The sequence below is a fragment of the Nannospalax galili genome, unplaced genomic scaffold (genome assembly GCF_000622305.1).
Source record: "Nannospalax galili isolate Female #2095 unplaced genomic scaffold, S.galili_v1.0 scaffold936, whole genome shotgun sequence".
NCBI lineage: Eukaryota > Metazoa > Chordata > Mammalia > Rodentia > Spalacidae > Nannospalax > Nannospalax galili.
This window is the reverse complement of record NW_008337142.1, coordinates 329,546-350,488: the sequence shown is the minus strand read 5'-3', so window position 1 is coordinate 350,488 and position 20,943 is coordinate 329,546. Positions and strand designations below refer to the sequence as shown.

At 39.2% G+C, this 20,943-nt stretch overlaps 1 protein-coding gene across 1 annotated transcript; it reads left to right on the top strand.

Annotated features, from left to right (window-relative positions):
* The first annotated feature begins 18,191 nt into the window (after positions 1–18,191).
* LOC103733383 (olfactory receptor 5AN1-like) lies at positions 18,192–19,127 on the top strand. Its single transcript, XM_008832197.1, has one exon. The coding sequence runs from the start codon at positions 18,192–18,194 to the stop codon at positions 19,125–19,127; it is 936 nt and encodes a 311-aa protein (XP_008830419.1).
* Positions 19,128–20,943: the final 1,816 nt, after the last annotated feature.

The following is a 20,943-nucleotide window of genomic DNA, read 5'->3' as shown; positions in this document are numbered from 1 at the left end:
GTTACAGTTGTGGAGGTTTTTGAGGTAGTAGTTCAAAAACCACAATAATGTGCACATGGGTAACATGTTACACAATTCATACAGAGTTTAAACAAAGTCTCAATTTGATGTGAACAATAATGACAATATGGAGCAATAACTGTCTCAATGCCGCAGAAAATGTCCAATGTTCTGATGATTTATCATTATTTCAGAGGAGACTTCAACCTTCACTATCCTACCTATATGTATTTGTGAATTAAGAATGGTTTACCTTTTTGCTTCCTTTTACTGCTACAACAAAATAATGCTCAATACAGAGGGAATTTATAACTTGAAAATGTAAAGAGCTGTACATTGACCCACCTCTCATTGCATCCAGATGAGTTTTCCTTCATGAAACAAAATAGATCTCATTGTCAAATTGTTTTACCTTTTTCAAAGATCTGTTTGAGTTTGGTTGATGAAGACTTTTTTGAAGTTATTGTAGAGTCACTGAAGAATAGAGATTTCTATGACTATTGCAATAAGAGGTACTAACAAGTGAGAGAAGCTTATGTACACTATTATTGCCTATGTTCAATATTTTGTATTCTAGATTTTTAGAGTGTATGAGATGAAATGATGGATAGAATAGAATATTACTGCCTTCATCCTTATATCTTTCAACATCCTCCAAGAGTTCATAGAGGAATAGATAGTAGTACCAACTGGGTTCTCCTTCCTAGTCAGCTAGTCCTAACTTAGAGAAAATGTAGACCTTGTGATTTTAGCACTTTGGTTAAAATAATGACCAAGATACATAATAATAGTAATTATTTGTGTATTGGTTACCACTGTTACCAAGGGAACTTACAAAATGAAGAGTTTATTTTAGATTACAGTTCCTGTGGAAATAGAGTCCATCATGGGGAGCATGGAAGGTAGAGGTGTGGTGGTAGGAAGTGACTGGAGCAGAAAGGGGAGCATTCACACCTTCAAGAAGGGACAGGAAGTGAAGAGCACCTGGGGGTCCTGCAAGTCTGAAGAACTCCCAAAACCCTCCCCCAGTGAAGTGTTTCCTCCAGCAAGGCCATACCTTCTAGGACCCCCTAAAACAGTGCCACAAAGTGGAGTAAAAAAATGTCCAAATATTTGGAGCCTGTGGGGAACATTCTCATTTAAACTAACACATTCCATACCCTGGGCCCAATAGGCCCATGACCATATAAAATGCAAAAGTGCATTTAGTCCAACCTTAAAATCTCCATAGTGTTTACCAGTCTCAATACTATTCAAAAGTTCAGATTGCAAAGTCTCTTCTGAGACTAAAGGTAATCTCTTGTGGTAATGTTAAAATGGACTTACTGACAATGAGTTTGTGGCTGAGAACCTTGAATTGTGGAACACCCTAGAGCTGAGATACAAAAAGAATGAGGAATGTAAAAGGAATCCACCCTCACCCCCTGTGCTTTATTGCAGGTTTAATTATCATGTACACCCCACTGAAATCTTTGTTTTCCAAACGGCTGCATTCTTGTGATCTTTTGTAATCACTTGCTTATGTGTAATCGCTTGTTGAACTGCTACATATGTCAGAAATTCCATGCTTAACGTCCACACATGAGTTAATTATAAATTTCCTTACAAACTTTAGCTCTGGGCTAGAGTCATTAAGGAATAATAATCTGAGTGTCACCCAGCTGACATAAATAAACTCTCTCCTTCACCTACCTTGACTGCCAGTCTCTTGACTCCCAGAAATTCCTGCACAAATAATGGAGGCCCCAGCGAGATTTTGCCAACTACACCTGTAGGTCATAGGGGCTGCTGCTCCTGGATCCTGCAGCCTGCCTGATGCCCCTGGGTCAGAGAAGTGCACACCCCTGAAGGGTTTCCATGGTCTTCTTCCAGAAGGCCAAAGAGGACTGTGCAGTCATGGACCAAAGATCTCACCAGGTGAAGTGAGATGGAGAACCAGAGTGGATGTCCATGTTATATAAAGTCCCCTGTGGTAGACAGGAGCTGCTGCACACTGAGTCCCTGAAGGAGCTGTATCAGAAACCTCAATGAGATTCCAAGGTAGCACTGACCTCTGACCAAGCAGGAAAAGGAGACTACAATTAAATTTTGAAGGCATTCTAAGGTGAAACTGGCCACATTTAAGTAAAACATGAAATTAACTGGGTAACTAGGGAATAACTGTTTTAAAGTCTAAATGATTATGTGTGAATGTGAGACTGAAAGTGCTGGTTCCAAGGTCATGCATCTTTGGAACCTGAGAGGGCCCCATCCTTCAGTTCCACTGAGGTTGTTTCACATAAATGGACACTCACCTCCTGTAATATGAGGTGATCAAGTACAGGGTTTATACATGTGGCCCTAAGTACTACCTCTTAAGTTGCTGTGAAGCAGCTGTCCAGGTGGGCACCTGAGCAAGGGAGATACTAGCACTCTCCACCCCTCCTGTGCACACATTACATATACCTTAGGCATATATAAAATTTCAAAAGGTATTCCTCCAAATTCAAGCATCAGACCCTTACTATTCTCCAGACAATGCTGGACAACTTTAAACTAGGCTATGGAGGAAATTATGGCATCAAGATGAAACCCTCAAAATTAGAACTTTCTGTGAAGTTGAGTGGCCTTCTTTCAATGTGGACTGGCCACCAAGAGGCACACTGGACATTACTACCATTAGAAGAATGAAAGAAGCCTGTGTGAACAACCCAGGACACCTGATCAGTTTCCCTATACAGAATTCTGGTAGGGCTTGGCACTCAGTCCTCCCAAATGGCTTTGGTATCATGTTCTTCAGAGATCTACAGTTCCTGCCATCCTAGCCACCCACAGTAGTAAACCTGAAGGGAAAATACCAAAGCCTCCCATTTACAAGGACCATGAACAGGGCTCTGAACCCCCACTCCCACTCCCATACCTACCACCTTTGACTCCATCAGCCAAATCAGAAAACCAACTGAGGCAGCTGAACTGGTACAACCAAAAGACCCTGGGGCTGATGAGGCTCCATGTTCTATTCTTTATTCACCCCTACACAGAACACCAACATCTAACAATGAACACGAGCCCCCACCAACATTGAATGCTCTACCTCCAATCAAAAATGATGACACTCTACTAACTTTGGCCACCTCAACATCAGGGGCAGCCCAGTATCTCTCTGCCTGCTCCATCAGGTTTCTGGGCCATCCATCCTCTGTAAAGATGGAACTGTCCTGGTTAGCCCCCCTAGTTTGATATATCAACCTTTTACTACTACTGACACAGGGACCCAGATACCATCCAGAAGATAGAAAAGAGGCAATAGACCAAATAGCAACCAAGGACCTGAGGAGTTGGCTGATCACCTCAGATGGTAAAGTCATAGTCTCAGAAGGAGATGCATCCATCTGATCTGGTGAGCTCATGAGGTGAGTCACCTTGAAAAACAACCAGACAAGACTTGCTACAGAGATATCTACTGGTCCCAAAGCTGGTAACACTAGCCCAACAAGGTGGATGAGCTTCCCTGTGATGTTCATGGGATAACCCCAAAAAGGGCCCCGAGCCTCATTGTTGCCCTAGAAATGGGATCCTGCCTGTTTGAACGTTTGAAAGTAGATTTCACAGACATCCAGTCCAGTAAAGGAACTGGTACTTACTAGTTATTGTTTGTGCCTTCCTCAAGCTGGGTGGGAGCCTTCCCCATTCACACTGAAAAGGCCCAAGAAGTATCTCGAGTCTTAGTCAGAGAAATCATCCTATGTTTTGGAGTCCTGATAAGCATTGAGTCAGACAAGTGGCCTGGTCTTTGTCAGCAAAATTGTTCACCAACTGTCTAAAGCAATGTGACTGACTTGAGCTTTACACACATGATATTACCCACAGTCCTCAGGCTAGGTTGAAAGGATGAACAGAACTCTAAAAACTGAAATAGCCAAGCACTGTCAGGAAACAAGTCTCTCCTGGCCAGAGATCTTGCTGTTTGTGCTGTTCAGGGTAAGATGCTCATCTTGCAAATGTAGATTTTACCCTTTTGAAATTCTGCTTGGGAATTCTCCTCTGCTCCTCTCAAGAGACTATGGAGACTGACTGTCAGGAGTATGGGCAAACTCGTCTCCAGCAGCTTTTGAAAGACTTAGTTAACACCATCAAGGAGATCACTGGGCAGCTGAATCTGCCTCTTCTTCTTGTAGTCTAGGACCCCTTACACTCCTAGGGCCCAGATGACTGGCTCTGGATCAAAATCCAAGTACAGGAAGTTTAGACTCAAGATGAAAAGGGCCATATCAAATCATACTGATCACCCCTTCATCTCTCAAATTGCAGGTATCAAGCTTTGAATAAATCACACCCACTACAAGGCTGCTATTTACTCAAGATAGGAGTGGACTGCAAGAGCTATGCCAGACCAGCCTCTGAAGTTGATGATATCAAAGCAACTTCAAGATAGAAAGATAACCTGGTGCCCACCCTTCCTCCTGATGTCCCCTCTGATCCTATGTATACCCAGCCAGAACAGGTTCTTGCCCACCAGCCAGACCATGTTCTGATCCAGGTTCCCAGCCAGTTTCCATGACCCTGTCAACTAAGTTGATCTTGAAAGTGACCCTGTCCCAAGAGAGTCCTGAGTCCTCCTTCAGTTGGTACTTTGGTTTGGGGGAGCACCTCTCCAGGATCATCCTGCTGACCTCATCTTGGTGTCAGTGACCACCTGCACCAGGATGTCAGATTGTGCTGTTTACACACGATCTCTTCATAAGATTGATGTATACAGATTCATTCCCAGGGGACAGGATAATGAATGTGGAGGCCCCTGTTGGTCCTACCTTAAGCACTGGTCATGTTTGATCTTTAATAAAGAAGGGGACTGACAGGGAGCTCTCATGTCAGGAAAGGGGATTAAAGCACTAATGTGTCATGAGGGAGGAACCCTAGGGGGCATAATAAGGAAATTGACTATAGAAAAGTTCTTTATGTGGGGGACCCAAAACTTTTGGATGGGCTGTTATAACACGGCTGTAAGGAACCCCCTGCAAACTTTGCAACTAGTGATTACAGTAGCCAACATGACAGTACCAGTCAACAGCATTAACACTCTAGACCCTTGGGCCCTGAAACTGAATGACTACCCTGAAGCAGCGGCCCATCTAACTTTGACCCTGATGTCCCTCTAATAAAGATTTCCAAATTCATAAATAGTAGCATGAGTTATTGGCCCAGGTCAAACACAGCTTGGGAAGTGACTGCTGGATATGCTTTTAATGGTAGGTCAAATGACCTATACTGGGGCAGGACTCACTAATTTAGCCATAGTCAATGGAACAATGAAAAGCCCCTGTCTAGTTGAGTACCCAGTTCAAAATCTAGGAGAATATTTGTGCATTGGGGAACAGGAAAATTGTACCTACCTGTCCACCAAGTCCCTAGCTCCTAAGGGAATTTGCTTCCCTTGCCAAGAAACACACATACCTGCTACCATGGCAAAGACTGCCTTCTGGTCTTCCTTGCTTCAGACATGGATAGTCTCCAAGGTGGAAAAATACAATACCAGTCCTATCATTATAGGCACAGGAGGACCTCATCCTACTCCCCATTCCAGAAGCAGCCCTAGCAGGCATGGAAACTACCAGGGCTATGGGAATTGGGCTTCAACAGCTACAACATAATCAACTATCCAAACAGGTCAAGAAAGACCTAAGTCAGAAAATTAAGTATTGCCACTCTATAGACAGAGACTCCCTAACAATGATGCTATGATGCTACTACAGGACTGCAGAGGTTTAGACTCGGTTACATCAGAAAAGGGAGGAATTTGTGTCTATTTAGAGGATGAATATTGTTTCTACGCAAATCAATCTGGCATACTTTGAATTCAAGGCAACTGCTAGAGAAAATAAAAGAAAGAGGAAAAGAAAATGAGTCTTATTGGAAAGGTACCTGGAATGCCTAGGGCTTCTGGTTGAACCCTGATAGTCATGGACTTCCTAGCCCTCTTATTCAGGCTTTGTTTGATAAACTTGTTTACCTTACCAGGTTTATATGAAACTGGATAGAGGTCCTTAAGTTCCAGGTGATTAATCAGGATGATCAAAGAATACCTCTAGCATAAGACATAAGGCCTTGATTATGTTGATGAAGAGGGGGGAATGTGGTGACAATGGAAGCTTACTGACAATGAGGTGGTTGCTATAAAACCTTGAACCATGGATGAGATAAGAAAAGAATGAAGAAAAGTGGGAATCTGTCCTTGACCCTTGCAGTATATTACAGGTTTACCTACCATGTAAACCCCATTGAAACCACATTGCTGCATTCTTGTGATCTTTTATAACCACTTGCTTATGTGTAACCACTCCATTACCTGCCCTGTATGTGCTTCTGAAACTCCCTGCTCACTTAACTTCTGCATATGAGTTGACTATGAATTTCCCTATAATCTTGACTTCCAGGCTGGCACCATTACAGAATAATATGGGTGTCACCTCCTTGGCATGAATAAACTTCTCCTTCACATGACTTGGTGGCCAGTCTCTTGATTCTCAGAAATTCCCACAACATCTTAATTGTAAGCCTCTGTAAATCAAAATACAAATCATATACTTCCAATATACAAAAGGACTGTGTTGGATAGGCATGTCCTCTGAATGAACATAAGGGGGAGGGTCTAAGGATAGACATGGAAGAAGCCAGGGAGGAGGCATGTGCTTTGTCATTTTGGGCTGATGGGCCAGCAGCCTCAGATCTGGAAAACTCAGCCAAGATGTAGGGGAAAAAGCCCATGGGTGTCCATGCCATTGAAAGTAACCCCTCCTGATCATCAACTCTGTTGGCAAGTCCAAATAAATCTCTTTATCCCCTAAACTGTAGTTTGGAAAACCATTGTGTTGGCTGGTAGGCAGGTTGTAAGGACAGTGTGACATCTGGGAGCCAAGAGTACACACAGTACGGGCCTCCCAGAAGTAAATTTGACTTTACAACTAGCATGTTATGGCTGTATATGCAGGATATGACAAACTACCAAATTGGATGAGTTTGGGAAGATCAATGATGATGTCTCTGATATGGAAAAAGACCAAGCAAAGATGTGGGAGGAGAGAGCATAGAGAGGGGAAATATTAACATGGTGGACTATCCTCATAAGCTTAAAGGGGGTAGCAACAGTCACATGGACTGTGCAATGGATAGTGAAATATGCAATTAAAAAGGCCACCTAAGCTGATGAGTTCAATGGAGGAAATCCGCTGGTGGCAGCCATCTTGTAAAAGGTATAAAATGGTGCAGCTGGCTGCTTAACTGAAAGGTATAGAAAAAAATTTTTCAATCCCTGGAAGCAGAACTGGCATCAAAAGTAAAAAAAAAGAAGTCTCTGAAGCTGCCTGGCTGCTTCTTTTCATAATAAAAGACTTACTGGAGGCAGAGACAATATCCCAAGGTGAGACTGAAAAGTCTCGGAAGGAATTACTGGCAAATTCAGTACTGGCCTCAGAACTTGCATGAGAGAGAAAGGGAACTGGGGCTTTTAACTTGCTTAAGGCTAGGGGACCAAAGAGGAAATAGCTCAGATTAGATCTGTAATACAAGGCTCATCCTAGAACTAGGAGACAAGGGACCCAAGGAAAAAGGGAGATAGTAATGACAAAGGGAACACACACTATTGACATGCTAAGCAAAATATGCCTGCTGGTGCAATAATGGCTCAACTAACATAAGTATAATCAACAAATTTGTAATTGGGTAAGGCCTGCTTCTAGGTGTGGCACACACATCTGGTGCTATAAATTAGGCCAAATTCCTATAGCAAGGGAGGTTATAGGCCCCACTGGGGAAGCTACTGCAAGTATTTTGTTAGATGAATATGATACACCTGTTAAGCTATCTTATAAGCATTTGTATGTACACCCACAGATTAGATTATAATGACCATCAATGTTTGTTTAGATGTTCCTGTTTCTTTCAATTTGTCTTTATAATAGGAGAAATACCACTGAGATGGATCAATAGCCACGTCTTGGGAACAAATGATGAGAAGGCCCACGAGTTCAATATCTCACCACAATAAAAGAAAGATCATTCTGCATTTGTCACCCCCTCCAAGGCTCAGGGTCTCTTGGGGAAGAGGTGGTGAAAAAAGATTGTAACAGCCATTGGAAGGGGTGGAGTGTTTTATAGGCGTGTCCTCTGAAAGGGCTAGCAACATTCAGATGTCTGAACTGTAAGAGACTCCATAGGAAGGGAGAGAGACAGTCATCGGTCCCACCCAATCAGTCATTTTCAATTACATGAGGGGCAGAGTCTAAGGCTAGACAAGGAGGAAGCCTGGGAGGAGGCATGTGTTTTGTTATCTTAAACCAGCAGCCAGGGGCTACAGATCTGGAAAGCTCAGCCAAGATGTAGGGGAAAAAAGCCCATGGGTGTTCATGCCATTATAAGTAACCCCTCCTCCTCATCATAGCTATTTGGACAAGACTGAATAAATGTCTGTATTCCCTAAACTGTAGTTTGGAAAACCATTTTGTTGGCCAGTTGGTGGGTTGTAAGGGCAGCATGGGGCCTGGGAGCCACAGAGCAGGCCTCCCAGAAGTAAATATGACTTTACAGACTGAATACAAAATCCCATTCCAAAAGAAGGAATGGGGGCATACTGAGGGAATATTGGACCAGAACAAGTTAGAAAACTAGGAGAGCAAACATCAAGTCCAGTAGCTGAACATCTGACTTCTGGGGCATTTCTTCTAAAGACCTTAGGTGACTCAGCCCCTCCAGATTTGCTGCATGCAATATACATCACTCTCTCTTGGGCTGGTACCACTCCCTATATGCATCTCTCCTTGGCAGATATCTCACAACTCTTATGTTGTAGGCGAACTTCCACCAAATGCTATGCCAAAATATCCCAGTTGCTGTTTAAGCCCATATTTCCCTCTGGAACTACTTTGCTCTCAGCACGACTTTCTTCCAGGCTCCTACTAGAATGGCCCATTAAGCTCTTCTTACAGTGTTCTAATGCCTTGTTAGTCCAGACTTCCAAAGTCTTCTACATTCCTCCAAAGACTCACATGGTCAGGTCCATCACAGCAATACCCAATGATCCTGGTGCCATTTTATGTATTAGTAACTTTTCTATTGTTGTGATAAAACACCACTACCAAGGGAACTTATAAAAGGAAGAGTTTATTTGAGCTTATAGTTCCAGAGGAATCAGAGGTCATCATGGCAGGGATCCATGGTGGCAAAAGGTGGCCAGAGCAGAAAGGGGAGCACTCACATCTTCAAGACGGCACAGGATGCAGAGATCCAGCAAGGCTTAAGAAGTCTCAAAGCCCATGCCCAGTTACTTCCTCCTATAAAGCAATACCTCCTAAGAATTTCCCAAACAGAGCTATTAACTGAGGACAAAATGTCCAAATACTTGGAGCTTATGGTGGGCATTCTCATTCTGACCAATATAACTTATATTAATTTAAACCAGAATTCATAAGCGTGTGTTATCTTTAGATCTTTTTACATTGTTTTAATAAATGACCTATTTTTTTCTATTACATATATATATATATAAATATGTGTGTGTGTTTTGTTTACATATATGTATTGCACCACGTGGTTGTCTGTTGCCCACAAAAGCCATAGAAGGACACAGGATGTCCTGGAACTGGAGTTACAGATGGTTGTGAGCCAACATGTGGGTGCCAGGAAATGAACCCAAGGCCTCTGTAAGAGCACCAAGCACTCATACCTACTGACTCATCCCTCCAGCTCCCTCATTAGATTCTTTATGTCATCTAGGGGATGCAATTCTGATAATACCACATATCACACCATTTAACTAAGACTATAAGTGAAGATATATTGAAGGTTTTGCCAACTGTTCCATGAGTTACATATGGCCAGAGTTGAGAGAAAAGGGAATAGTAGAACCTCTGAAAGAATGTGGTGGCTCACCCCATGCCATGAAAGTAATGCAGCAAGAATAATAGCTATGTGGTCACCTATGCAGGTATATTCTTAGAAGACAGGTGAAAATGGATAAGAAATCTCATTCTGAAGAATTACAGAGGCTTCAATAGGATCCAAACATTTATGGTGCTTGGAAAACTGAAATGATTAAGTTGTTTGGATTGTTTACATACCTAAACATGATCCATTTTCCAGATGTCTAACATACCAATGTCTTCTTGCATTCTCTAGGTTGTTTCTTTAATCTACTGACTATTTTTTTTTAATTTCTATACAACACCTTTTTAGTTTGCTCTAATACAACTTTTCTGATTTGGATAATTTTGCACATGATTCTGAGACCTTATCTATAACTTCCTCTGAGACAAATGTCCTGAAGTATTTCCTTTATGTCTTCTGATGAGGCCATAGTTTGGAGATATACATTTGAATATTTAATGAATTTTGAGCTCATTTTTGCACACACTGAGGATAAATTTCATCAGTCTATTGAATTCGGGATAACTGAGAATTGTTTATCTAAGATATCCACTGAATGTTCTTGGTAACTGCCAGAAAGAAGTTGACTGATAACTGGACATGCAGCTCCAGGACTAGAGGGTTTACCTACCATGTATGAGGACCTAGGCTCAATTTGCAGTCCTGAAAAAGACTAATTTTTATGTACATGTACGAATTTAATCCAGGACTCTCTATCCTGCTCAATTGCTCTGTGTTGCTTTTTATTCCATCACCATGCTGCTTTTGTTACTATAGCTTTGTAGCATGTTTGAAGTCAAGTATTGTAATATCTGTAGAGTTCTTCCTTTTATTATTAATATTGCTTAATATTGTTTTATGTTTTGTGATTTTTTTCTTTTAAAAGTTTTTTCTATTTTGTGAAAAATGTCATTGGTATTGGGATAGCAATGCTGTTGAATATTTGTATTGCTTGGATTGCATTAACTTTTTAGGAAAATTTTTCATAATATCCATTAATACAAGATCATCTTTCTATCTGTGCTCTTTCTCAGTTTCTCCACCAATGTTTTAGGGCTTTCAGGTAGAAACCTGAAATTTCCGTGGTTAATTTTTTTCTAGGGCTTTTTGTTTTGTTTTTAAGACAAGGCGTCAGTATATACCCAGTGCTGTCTTTGAACTCAGGATCCTCTTGTCTCAACCTCCCAAGAGACTGCAAACATGCAGAGACTACCATGCCTGGTGCTTCATGAGTATTTAACTTTTGGTGAGATGGTTGTTGTTAGGGGATTGCTCGCTTGACTTTTTCATAGACCTACTATTAGTTTATGGAACACTATTGGTTTTTAATCTTAATTTTTTTTATTCTGTTACAATAATGAATTCATTTTTTTTAATCTGAGAGTTTTCCATGGCAACTTTAACATTTTCTACATGTAAAGCCAATTGCTCCATATAGAATTTCCAATACTGTGTTTAGTAGAATTAGTGACTGTGGGCCTTTTTGCTTTATTCTAGTCATTGTGACAACAGGTGTGATTGTGTCATAAAAGGACTTTATTTTCCTGAAGTAAACTCACTACTTAATCTTTCTGAAAAATTACCTATAAGCAATACTAAACTTTATTAAATATTATTTCTGCAAGTACTCAAATGTTCATATACTTTAATCCTTCAGCAAATGTGGTATATAGTAGGTATACATGTATTCAACCATCCTTGCATCAGCAGGATGACTCCTATTTCATTGTGGTGGGTTATACGGTGGGTTATATTTTAAATGTGCTATTACATTTGTTTAATTTTTTGCTAGCATATTTGCATCCATGTTCATTATGGATATTTGTCTAAACTCTTCTCATTTGTCTTGTCTTCACTGTTGTAATACTGATTTCACATAATGGGTTTTAAACAATGCTTTCCTCTTTGATTTCATTTTAAAATATTTTATTGAGTTTTTATGCATTTTTATAATAGCTCTTAATCAAATTTAGACCTCCTCCCCGCATCTTTCCCCTCCCCATCGCTACAACTAGACCTCATGTGTGTTAAGTCTTATCTGGGCAAGAAAGGACATATTTTGGACATGGCTGTTGGAGCAATGGAGCTAGAACTGACTGGAAACTTGCTCTTTGAAGACTAGGCCTCATAGTTCAAGAGGATACTATGTAAGCTGCTAAGGGAGAGAGTCAACCAATGATCCAACCCAGCTCTAAAGCCTAATAAGCACAAAGTCTGGCACAACAAGCTACCTCTATTGGTGCACTAGTGGCACCATTATCTGGGGAGTAATCAGCAGCTCTATAATTGAAATTAAAGCCCTCTGAATGGGAGTGAACTCATGGGTGGTACTGGAATTATAGCCTAATATACATGATTGAAGAGGTCCTAAAGACCATATCTCTACACATATGGAATTTCTTACAATATACTAAATATGGATCCTAATATTTACAGACAAGTATACTATATACTACTCATGAAAGAAATAATTTTTTGCCATAAATGGAAGCTATTAGAGTTCCACAACTGGTCACACACAGAGAGTATACATCTGGGAGATGCCCGGCCCTAGGTGACATATCTACAGTGGAACCACTTTGATTTCTTGAATAGCTCAAGAATTTTGGCATTAATTTTTTAAATGATTTGTGGAATTCAGAAGTGACATAATCAGACTGTGGGCTTTACTTTGACCTTTATACAAGGTCATGCAACATGTGACAGAGACAGAATTCAACCCAACTTTTATGATAGTACAACCCAAGGTTGTCAGGGTTGTTCACATTTATGAACTTGTAACTTCCTTTCTTCCTGTATTAAATTAATGGATAACTCAGTGTCTTGATTTCCTCCCTTATGCAGAAGAAATATTTCTATGTCTATTAGAGTATCTGTGGTGCTTAGCTAAAATGCATGTAGATATCTCTGTAAAATAAAATGTGTTCTATACTGTGTGTGCATGTAATTATTGTTACTGAGTTATACTACCAGATAGCTGTGCAAATTCGGTCAAATCCATCGGCATCTCTGGCCTCACAGATGTCATCTAGAAAGTGAGAGTTGAGAAATAAATGCCTCCATCCTTTCCTGTGCAAAAAGTTCCAATGTCAGTAAAGTTAGAACCCAAGAAGTGGCATGACCTCAGGGAAGGAGGGAATTGATTCACATGGCAAAAAAGACCTGGAATCAGCAGGGACGATCTCCATGACAACTATGATACCACAGAGCAAGTATCTGCACAGTGTTCATGCTAATTGGCTTTTCTCCTTCACCTCTGAGCTCAATGGCACATTTAAGAGGATGCCCAGTGTCCTTAGCTTCCTTGCTGTGAATGGACAGCCAGATGCAGGGCCAAAAGCATCCACTTAGAAGCATAGTAAGGCCCTCCTGGAAGATACTTTGGACAATATAGGCAGTTTCAACCTTTAACAATAACTGTATTTTTGTAAGGTCTGGTGAAAATAAGAGGGCTAGATGTGGAAGGAGGAATCTGCTATCCAAATATCCCACCACTGTTATAGAAGAACCTACAGTTTAACAAGGTTTATGGAAATTAGCCTCTCTCATTCTCCTCCTGTCTCCTCTACCTACTTCCACACCCTGCAGCTATGGTGCCTTTCCTCAGTTTCTTTCTGCTTACTCAAATATCTGCCCTTCAGAGAAAATAATATCGCCATACTTTAAATTTCAAGAATTACTCTGTGGTGGAGGGTGGTTATTGAATTTGTAAGTACATACATTAAATCCTGTTACTTTCAGTTTTGCTACTTTTAACAATGACTAGACCCAATGAGATTCTCTATAAAGCCTGGACTATTTTAAAACTAAGAAATTTGGATTTGAACAAAAATATTATTTACTGAGTTTTGGATTTCATAATGTCAAAGCATGCTTATGTTTCCAAATTCCTTTTTTTCATTTTGGCCCACCAGGATTTTATCTTTGAAAGAGATATTTAGAGCCACAGTTTTGGTTTATTAGTTCTAGTTATAAGAGAATTATCACGTCTTAAAGATATGATAGAGAACTCATGCACAATTCCTCTAGATCTTTTGCAGTAATCAAAAAGCTCTCCAGTGTCACCTTTGGTGGACCAGTAGTCTTAGAGACATTGGCTTTGGCAGTACAAAAATATCAGAGATGCCCAGACCAGGCACAGATAATGTTGATCTGTTTAAATTTCTACCCCTCATATATTTTACTCATTCAGCAGCATTCTTGCCTGTTACTTAGTATACCAAACACATTTCATTAGACTGATCATGTTCTTCTTAGATCAGATTTGATTATGTATATCTATATGGTAAAATTGTCAACCAATAATTAAATCAAATATATTTTATTCTGCAAATTGCCTTGGGAGATTGTGGACATATCAAAACATTAAAGAGTGAGTATGTTCCTTTTTATATCCTGTAACTTAGAATACTTTAACAATTTATTTGGAAAAATGTTATAAATAAGAAAAATAATCCCCAGTTCTTCAGTTTTTCTAAAGATGGTGGTTTATACAGAATACATCTAACCATGACTGATTTTATCAAAGGAATGAAATGAAACAGTACTGGAATTTAGAGCAACTAGGGGAGTTTCACTTATTTTCATTGAGTCAACCAATTATAATTGTGTATATGCTAATTTATAATTTCAGAATGCTTTTCATTAAGCTTAATACAACTTAGATAAACTTAGAAATAATATGGGTAGCATCTGTTCTAAGAGTAAACAAAAACATTGCAAGTTCATAAAACTATAAAGAAATTGAGCAAATGTAAGAATCTTCATGTCACATCAAAAGCTAAGTGGAACGATCATCTATTACAGCACTCAACATATACTTATGGAGGGATGCAAATGCTAGCGACACGATGCTTGGCAGTGTTGGATTAGCATCTCTGGAGTCCATCACTGTCAGTGCTGACTGCTGGAAGGTACTTGGTGGTGGAAAATAAAAGCAGCAATAGAAATTGGCGAACCATCTGGGAGGGTGGTTGCACAGTAGAGATAAAAATAGATGTAAGTATTTCTTAGAGATATTAATTGAAACCAGACTCAGAAATTCTTTAAGAAAGGTTGCTGATTTCTTATGTGTATTTTTATTGAATTTTTGTGCATTTCATGCAAAACATCTTAGTCATCTTTTATCCCCCTCCCATACAGACCCTCCCACAGCCCACCCCACCAGATTTCATGCATTCTGTCATATGTGCTAAGGCCTATCAAGTCAGGGTATTGTACCCAGATGTCCCTCAGTGCAAGTTCATACACTTGGGTCTAATCACCCAACCTAGAATCTCTCTTTCAAAGAAGATCAACTATCTTGTACAAAAGAAGCTTCTTTGATTAAATTCTTTATGTAAAAACTGTATGAAGAGCTCTGTAGTCTCTCATTGTTTGCTCTGCTGATAAAACCTTTGCAGAGAGAAGCAATGATATGAGCAATGACTGCTGACATTTGTCCTGATTTGGCAAACCTTTTTTTTGTCATCAATCACTTGAACAACACTCTAAGGTGGTAAATTTCATTATATATTTATATAATGTGGTGGTAAATTTTATTATCTCTGTTTATACATGAGTCAACTGAGGTAAAGAGATGATAATAATATCACAAAAAAATCACTCAACTAGTAGGCAAATGTCAGAAAAAGAGAATATCAGATCTGTTTGTGTGTATGTGTGTCTTTCTCTCTCTATTAAGAACTTAGATATCTTAACATCTTCTATTAAAATATAGCTGTTGTAGAAAACTGAGAATATACAATTAAGCATAGAGATGAAAATAAAAATCACATTACCATTACTTTTCAAATCTTTAATGTGGTTAATGGAAATGGTTCACATGATGTTCATATGCATGTATGTTTGAAAATAAGCGGGTTTGAAGAGAGAGAGAGAGAGAGAGAGAGAGAGAGAGAGAGAGAGAGAGAGAACCAAGCATGAGAGTTTTTACACAAGAAAAAAAATCTACTCCAGATAAGTAGAATATTTTTTTGCACTTAGAAATGTTGTAGGTACCTACTTCTTGTGGACTTAGAACATATCTTGCTCATTAAAGTCATTACTGTTTTTGATATAACTATATTCAATAATATTTCAGTTATTTGTTGATTTTTCTGTTAATCTGTTTCATTTTTTCCCATGGCATTCCAGTTTTTTCTCAATGTAGTTTTCATTGAATTTTTGTGCTTTTCATACATCTTAATCATATTTAGACCACCCTTTCCAATTTACAACCCCCCCATAGCCCACTCATAGGACTTAGTGCATTCTGTCATATATGTTAAGGCTGATCGAAGCAAGTTTGTGTACCCAAATGTCCCTTGGTTTCAGTTCATTCACTAGAGTCTGTTCAGCCTCTCTAGAGACTCCTTTAAAGAAGATCAACTCTCCCTCAACCATCAATGATCAGCTGCCAAAAGTTCCTTGGCTAAGGTTGGGGTCTCCTGCCAATTTCCCCAGTTCTATGCTGGTTTTCATCTGACTGAGTTTGCATGGGTCTCGTGCATGCTGACACCATTGCTGCAAGTTCATATGAGCAAGTTCCCAGACGCCTGAAAGACTCTGTTTCCTTGTGGCCATGTACCACCCATGGCTCTTACACTTTTTTCTGCCCCCTCTTCAGCGTTGATCCCTGAGCCCTGGGTGGGTGAGGTTTAATACAGTAGTCCTATCCAGGGACACACACTCTGCAGGCTCTTATTCTCTACGCTTTGGCCAGTCATTCCTTTTGTTTGGGCACTATGCTCCATTCCAAGACTGCATCAGTGCATAACTATTTATTCCTCTAATGTTTTTCCTATAAATAGTCAGATCTCAGAGAGCATTTATGAAAGTTCATCCTTTCTCCAGTAAAATAAAATTCTAACCTCATGATTTTAACTATGTTGCCAGTACTTACATCTTTTTCTCAAATGTCTATTTGTTCTTTTTGTACTTGTCTGCCTTCATAAAAATAATGAGTTAATAGAACTGATAGTATTATTTTATTACTTACTCATCTTTTCATAAATGTTCTTATATATAGTGGGTATTAAGTCTTATGAAATTGTTAGAGACCTCTTTTTCATTGTCAGTACAAAAACATAATTTCAGATACAACATAATTGTCTTTTCTGTGTCAAGATCCATCAGTTAATTTTGACCTTTTCTGAGACTTGTGCACCCAAAGTCAAACAAAGTTCAAGGATAATTCTTTTCAGTTGATTTCATTGTTCCTGGGTGCTTTGGTTTCTCACTGTCTGTAGGGATTATGATGTATAAGATTTCTGGAGTCCTGGTATTGCTCTCCAGAGGGACAGTTGTCATTTGTTATTGTCAGCAATGGGGCATTATAACAGTAAGTCTAACAATCACTATCTATCCGACTGTTGGCTGAGCTTGTACATAAGTTGCCGGTTGCAAGAACTTAGCAACTTCTATTCAGGAGCTTCTGATGTCCTCCCTTTACAGCAGATAATAAAGTTTCCTGTGTTAAAGCCACTGGGATAATTTAACAGAGAATAAGGGAGATCTGAACTAAATGAAAAAATACTAAAATCCTTATGACTGCCCTATTGTTTAAGGAGAAAATATGCCCCCCCCCCAAATTGAGGCAGTCTTTGGGATCCATAGTAGACTCCATTTGCTGCCTCCAAGGGTCATTCATATGAAGATTCCATAGTAAGATTTCTTTCATAGTTTACCGGGAACATATGTTTATACCCCACCAAAGTATGTTAGAATAACAATTATGATATGATGATCCAGGTCAATTTGGAACTATCATTTTATACAAATTTGAAACACTATGGAGAAATTATTATAAATAACACAAATCATTTTTCTTAAAGTTCAAAGAAAGCTTTTAGGTCAAGTTCAGTAACAATCTAGGATAGAAAGCAAAATTTACTTTGGGAAATGAAACATCCCATTTTTCTTATAAAACATCAAAAATATGATGAATTATCAGAAATCTATTTAAGATTTTTTTAATTTTCCACCTGTCCCTTATATACTCTTCTCACATCACTTCTCTGAGTGTATGCGTGCACACATGTTAATGAGTGTACTATGAGTTTATGTTTTTGTTTATGTTTTTGTGTGTACCTAGATTTTTGTATGTGTGTGCAGGAATCACAGCATTTCTATGGTGTTGTTTTTAAATCTTCCATTTGAAGTTTTAAGTATCTCTTGTTATGATGTGGATTTTACATCCTCCCCAACACCTAGTGGAGGAAAAGATGGATAAGATGAAAATAATGCTGCTGTAGTTTCCTCTGATTCAGAAATGCATTCTTTTCTCTCCTTTTTGACACTAGAACACTGAGGCAATGATTGGAATAAGAAATATTACCAGGATCACAGAATTCATCCTTCTAGGATTCTCAGATTTCCCCAGAATCATAATTCTGCTTTTTGTTATATTTCTGCTCATCTACGTCACAGCTCTGACCTGGAACCTGTGCCTCATTGTTTTAATAAGGATGGATTCCCACCTCCACACCCCCATGTACTTCTTCCTCAGTAATCTGTCCTTCACAGACCTCTGCTATATCACCTCCACAGTCCCTAAATTGCTCTTCAACTTTTTCCAGGAAAGGCAAACTATCAACTTTGTGGGCTGCATAGCTCAGTACTTCTTCTTCTCCACTATGGGACTGAGTGAATCTTATCTCATGACAGCCATGGCCTATGACAGGTATGCTGCCATTTGTAACCCACTGCTGTATGCATCCATCATGTCACCCACCCTCTGTGTTTGGATGGTGATGGGAAGCTATTCAGCAGGTCTCATGGGTTCTTTATGTCAGACATGTGCCTTGCTGCAGCTCCACTTCTGTGGACCTAATGTCATCAGGCACTTCTTCTGTGACATGCCCCAGCTGGTGCATCTGTCCTGCACTGACACTTTCTTTGTCCAAGTCCTGCTTGCTATATTAGCAATGTTTTTCGGACTAGTAAATGCATTAGTTATTGTGATATCCTATGTATATATCGCCATGAGCATCATGAGGATAACATCAGCTAAAGGCAGATCCAAGGCATTCAACACCTGTGTTTCTCACCTGACAGCTGTTTCCCTCTTCTACACCTCTGGTTTGTTTGTTTATTTGAGTTCAAGTTCTGGTAGCTCCTCCAGCTTTGACAGATTTGCTTCCATGTTCTACACTGTGGTAATTCCTATGTTGAACCCCTTGATTTACAGTCTGAGGAACAAGGAAATCAAAGATGCCTTGAAGAGACTGCAGAAGACACACCATTGCTAAGGTTACAGATGAGGAGATTTTTGAGATATTAGTTCAAACGCCAAAATAATGTGCACATGACTGACACCCTAAAAAGTTCATACAGAGTTTAGACAAAGTCTCAATTTGATGTAAACAATGATGCCAATCAATATAGAACAATAACTGTCTCGATGCCACAGGGAATGTCTAAGTTCTGATGATTCATCATTACTTCAGAGGAGACTTCACCCTCAATTTTCCTATCTACAAGTATTTGTGAATTATCAAAGTTTTGAACTTTTGCTCCCTTTTACTTATGAGAGAAAGTGCTTTTCAATACAAAGGGAATCTATAGCTCAAAAAAATAAAAAAAAAACAAAACTGTACTTCGGCCTAGTGATGCCTCATGAAAAGGCCAAGCTGATACAACTAAGGTTTGTCTAAGGCATCTCTGATTGTCAGTCAGCTAACACATTTTGGGCCATATCTTTGTCTCTACCTGATGTGGCTAAATGAGGAAGAGATTATCTAAATCATAAAGGGTGATGGATAGAGGTATATCACCCTTTCAGTGCCAGTTACTAACAAGTCTGGTAGCTTGAACTTTTCACACCTAGTGCCGATGCCGAAGCCAGTAGTAATAACTGATGTACTTTGACCACCTCCCATTGTATCCAGATGAGTTTTTCTTGATAAATCCAAGTAGATCTCACTGTCACATTGTTTTAGATATTTCAAAGACCTGTTTGAGGTTTGTTTATGAAAACTTGTTTGAAGTCATTGCAATGAGTTACAGAAAAATCAAGGTTTCTATAAATACTCTAATAAGAGATACTAACAAATGCGGGAACCTGATATACATTATTATTGCCTATGTTCAATAGCTTATGTTCCAGATTTTGTCAAGTAGTTTGGGTGGCATTTTTAGAGTTCTCTACATGTAAAGCCATGTCATCTGCAAATAGGGACAATTGAACTTCTTCCTCTCTGATTTGGATGTTCTCATTTTTTTTTCTTATTCCTAACTACTCTATATAGTATTTCCAATGCTGTGTTTAATAGACATACTGGTTATGGATCACTTTGCCTCATTCTAGTCAGTGTAATAACAGGCATGACTTGTCATAAAAGGACTTTATTGTACATATGTAACTTCTCTATCTAACTTGTTTGAAAAATTATCCATAAGCAATACTTAATTTTGTCAAATATTATTCCTGTCAAATGTTCATATACTTTTATCCTTTGGCAATGTGATATACAGTTAATTGTAGATGTTGATAGTTGATGTGCATGTGTTCAACTGTCCTTGCATCTGCAGGATGAATCCCATTTCCTTGAGGTGGGTCATATTTTTACTGTGCTGTTGAATTTGGTTTACTTTTTTGCTAGCATATTTACATATATGTCTGCTATGGATATTGGTCTAAAATATTCTCATTTGTCATGTCTTTGGTGGTGTTAGAACAATACTGATTTCATGCAATGAGTTTTTTCTGATGCTTTCCTCTTTGATTTCTTGAATAACTCCAGAATTTTGCTATTAGTTTTTTAAATGACTTGTAGATTTCAGAAGTATCGCAATTGGGCTTTTCCTTATTTCAACATGCTTACCCATTGATTTCTCCAGATTTCTATTGCTTCAAAATTAGGTCTCTTGGCTGTATTAGTTCAGAAACTTCTCCACATCTTCGAAGGTCATTGCCTCATGGTTTGCTTTCTTCTCTTTGGGTCCTTAATGTGTCCAAGTTGTTGCTTTTCCAGGGTCTCTTTTGTCATATCTGACTTCATGTGTTTGAGAATTATCTCATGTTGTTCCCGTAATTTGTTAATTTTGTCTTTTCACAAATCCAAA

Excerpts from the sequence above, each read along its gene's own strand:
- LOC103733383 (XM_008832197.1), top strand. The coding sequence starts at position 18,192 with ATGATTGGAATAAGAAATATTACCAGGATCACAGAATTCATCCTTCTA.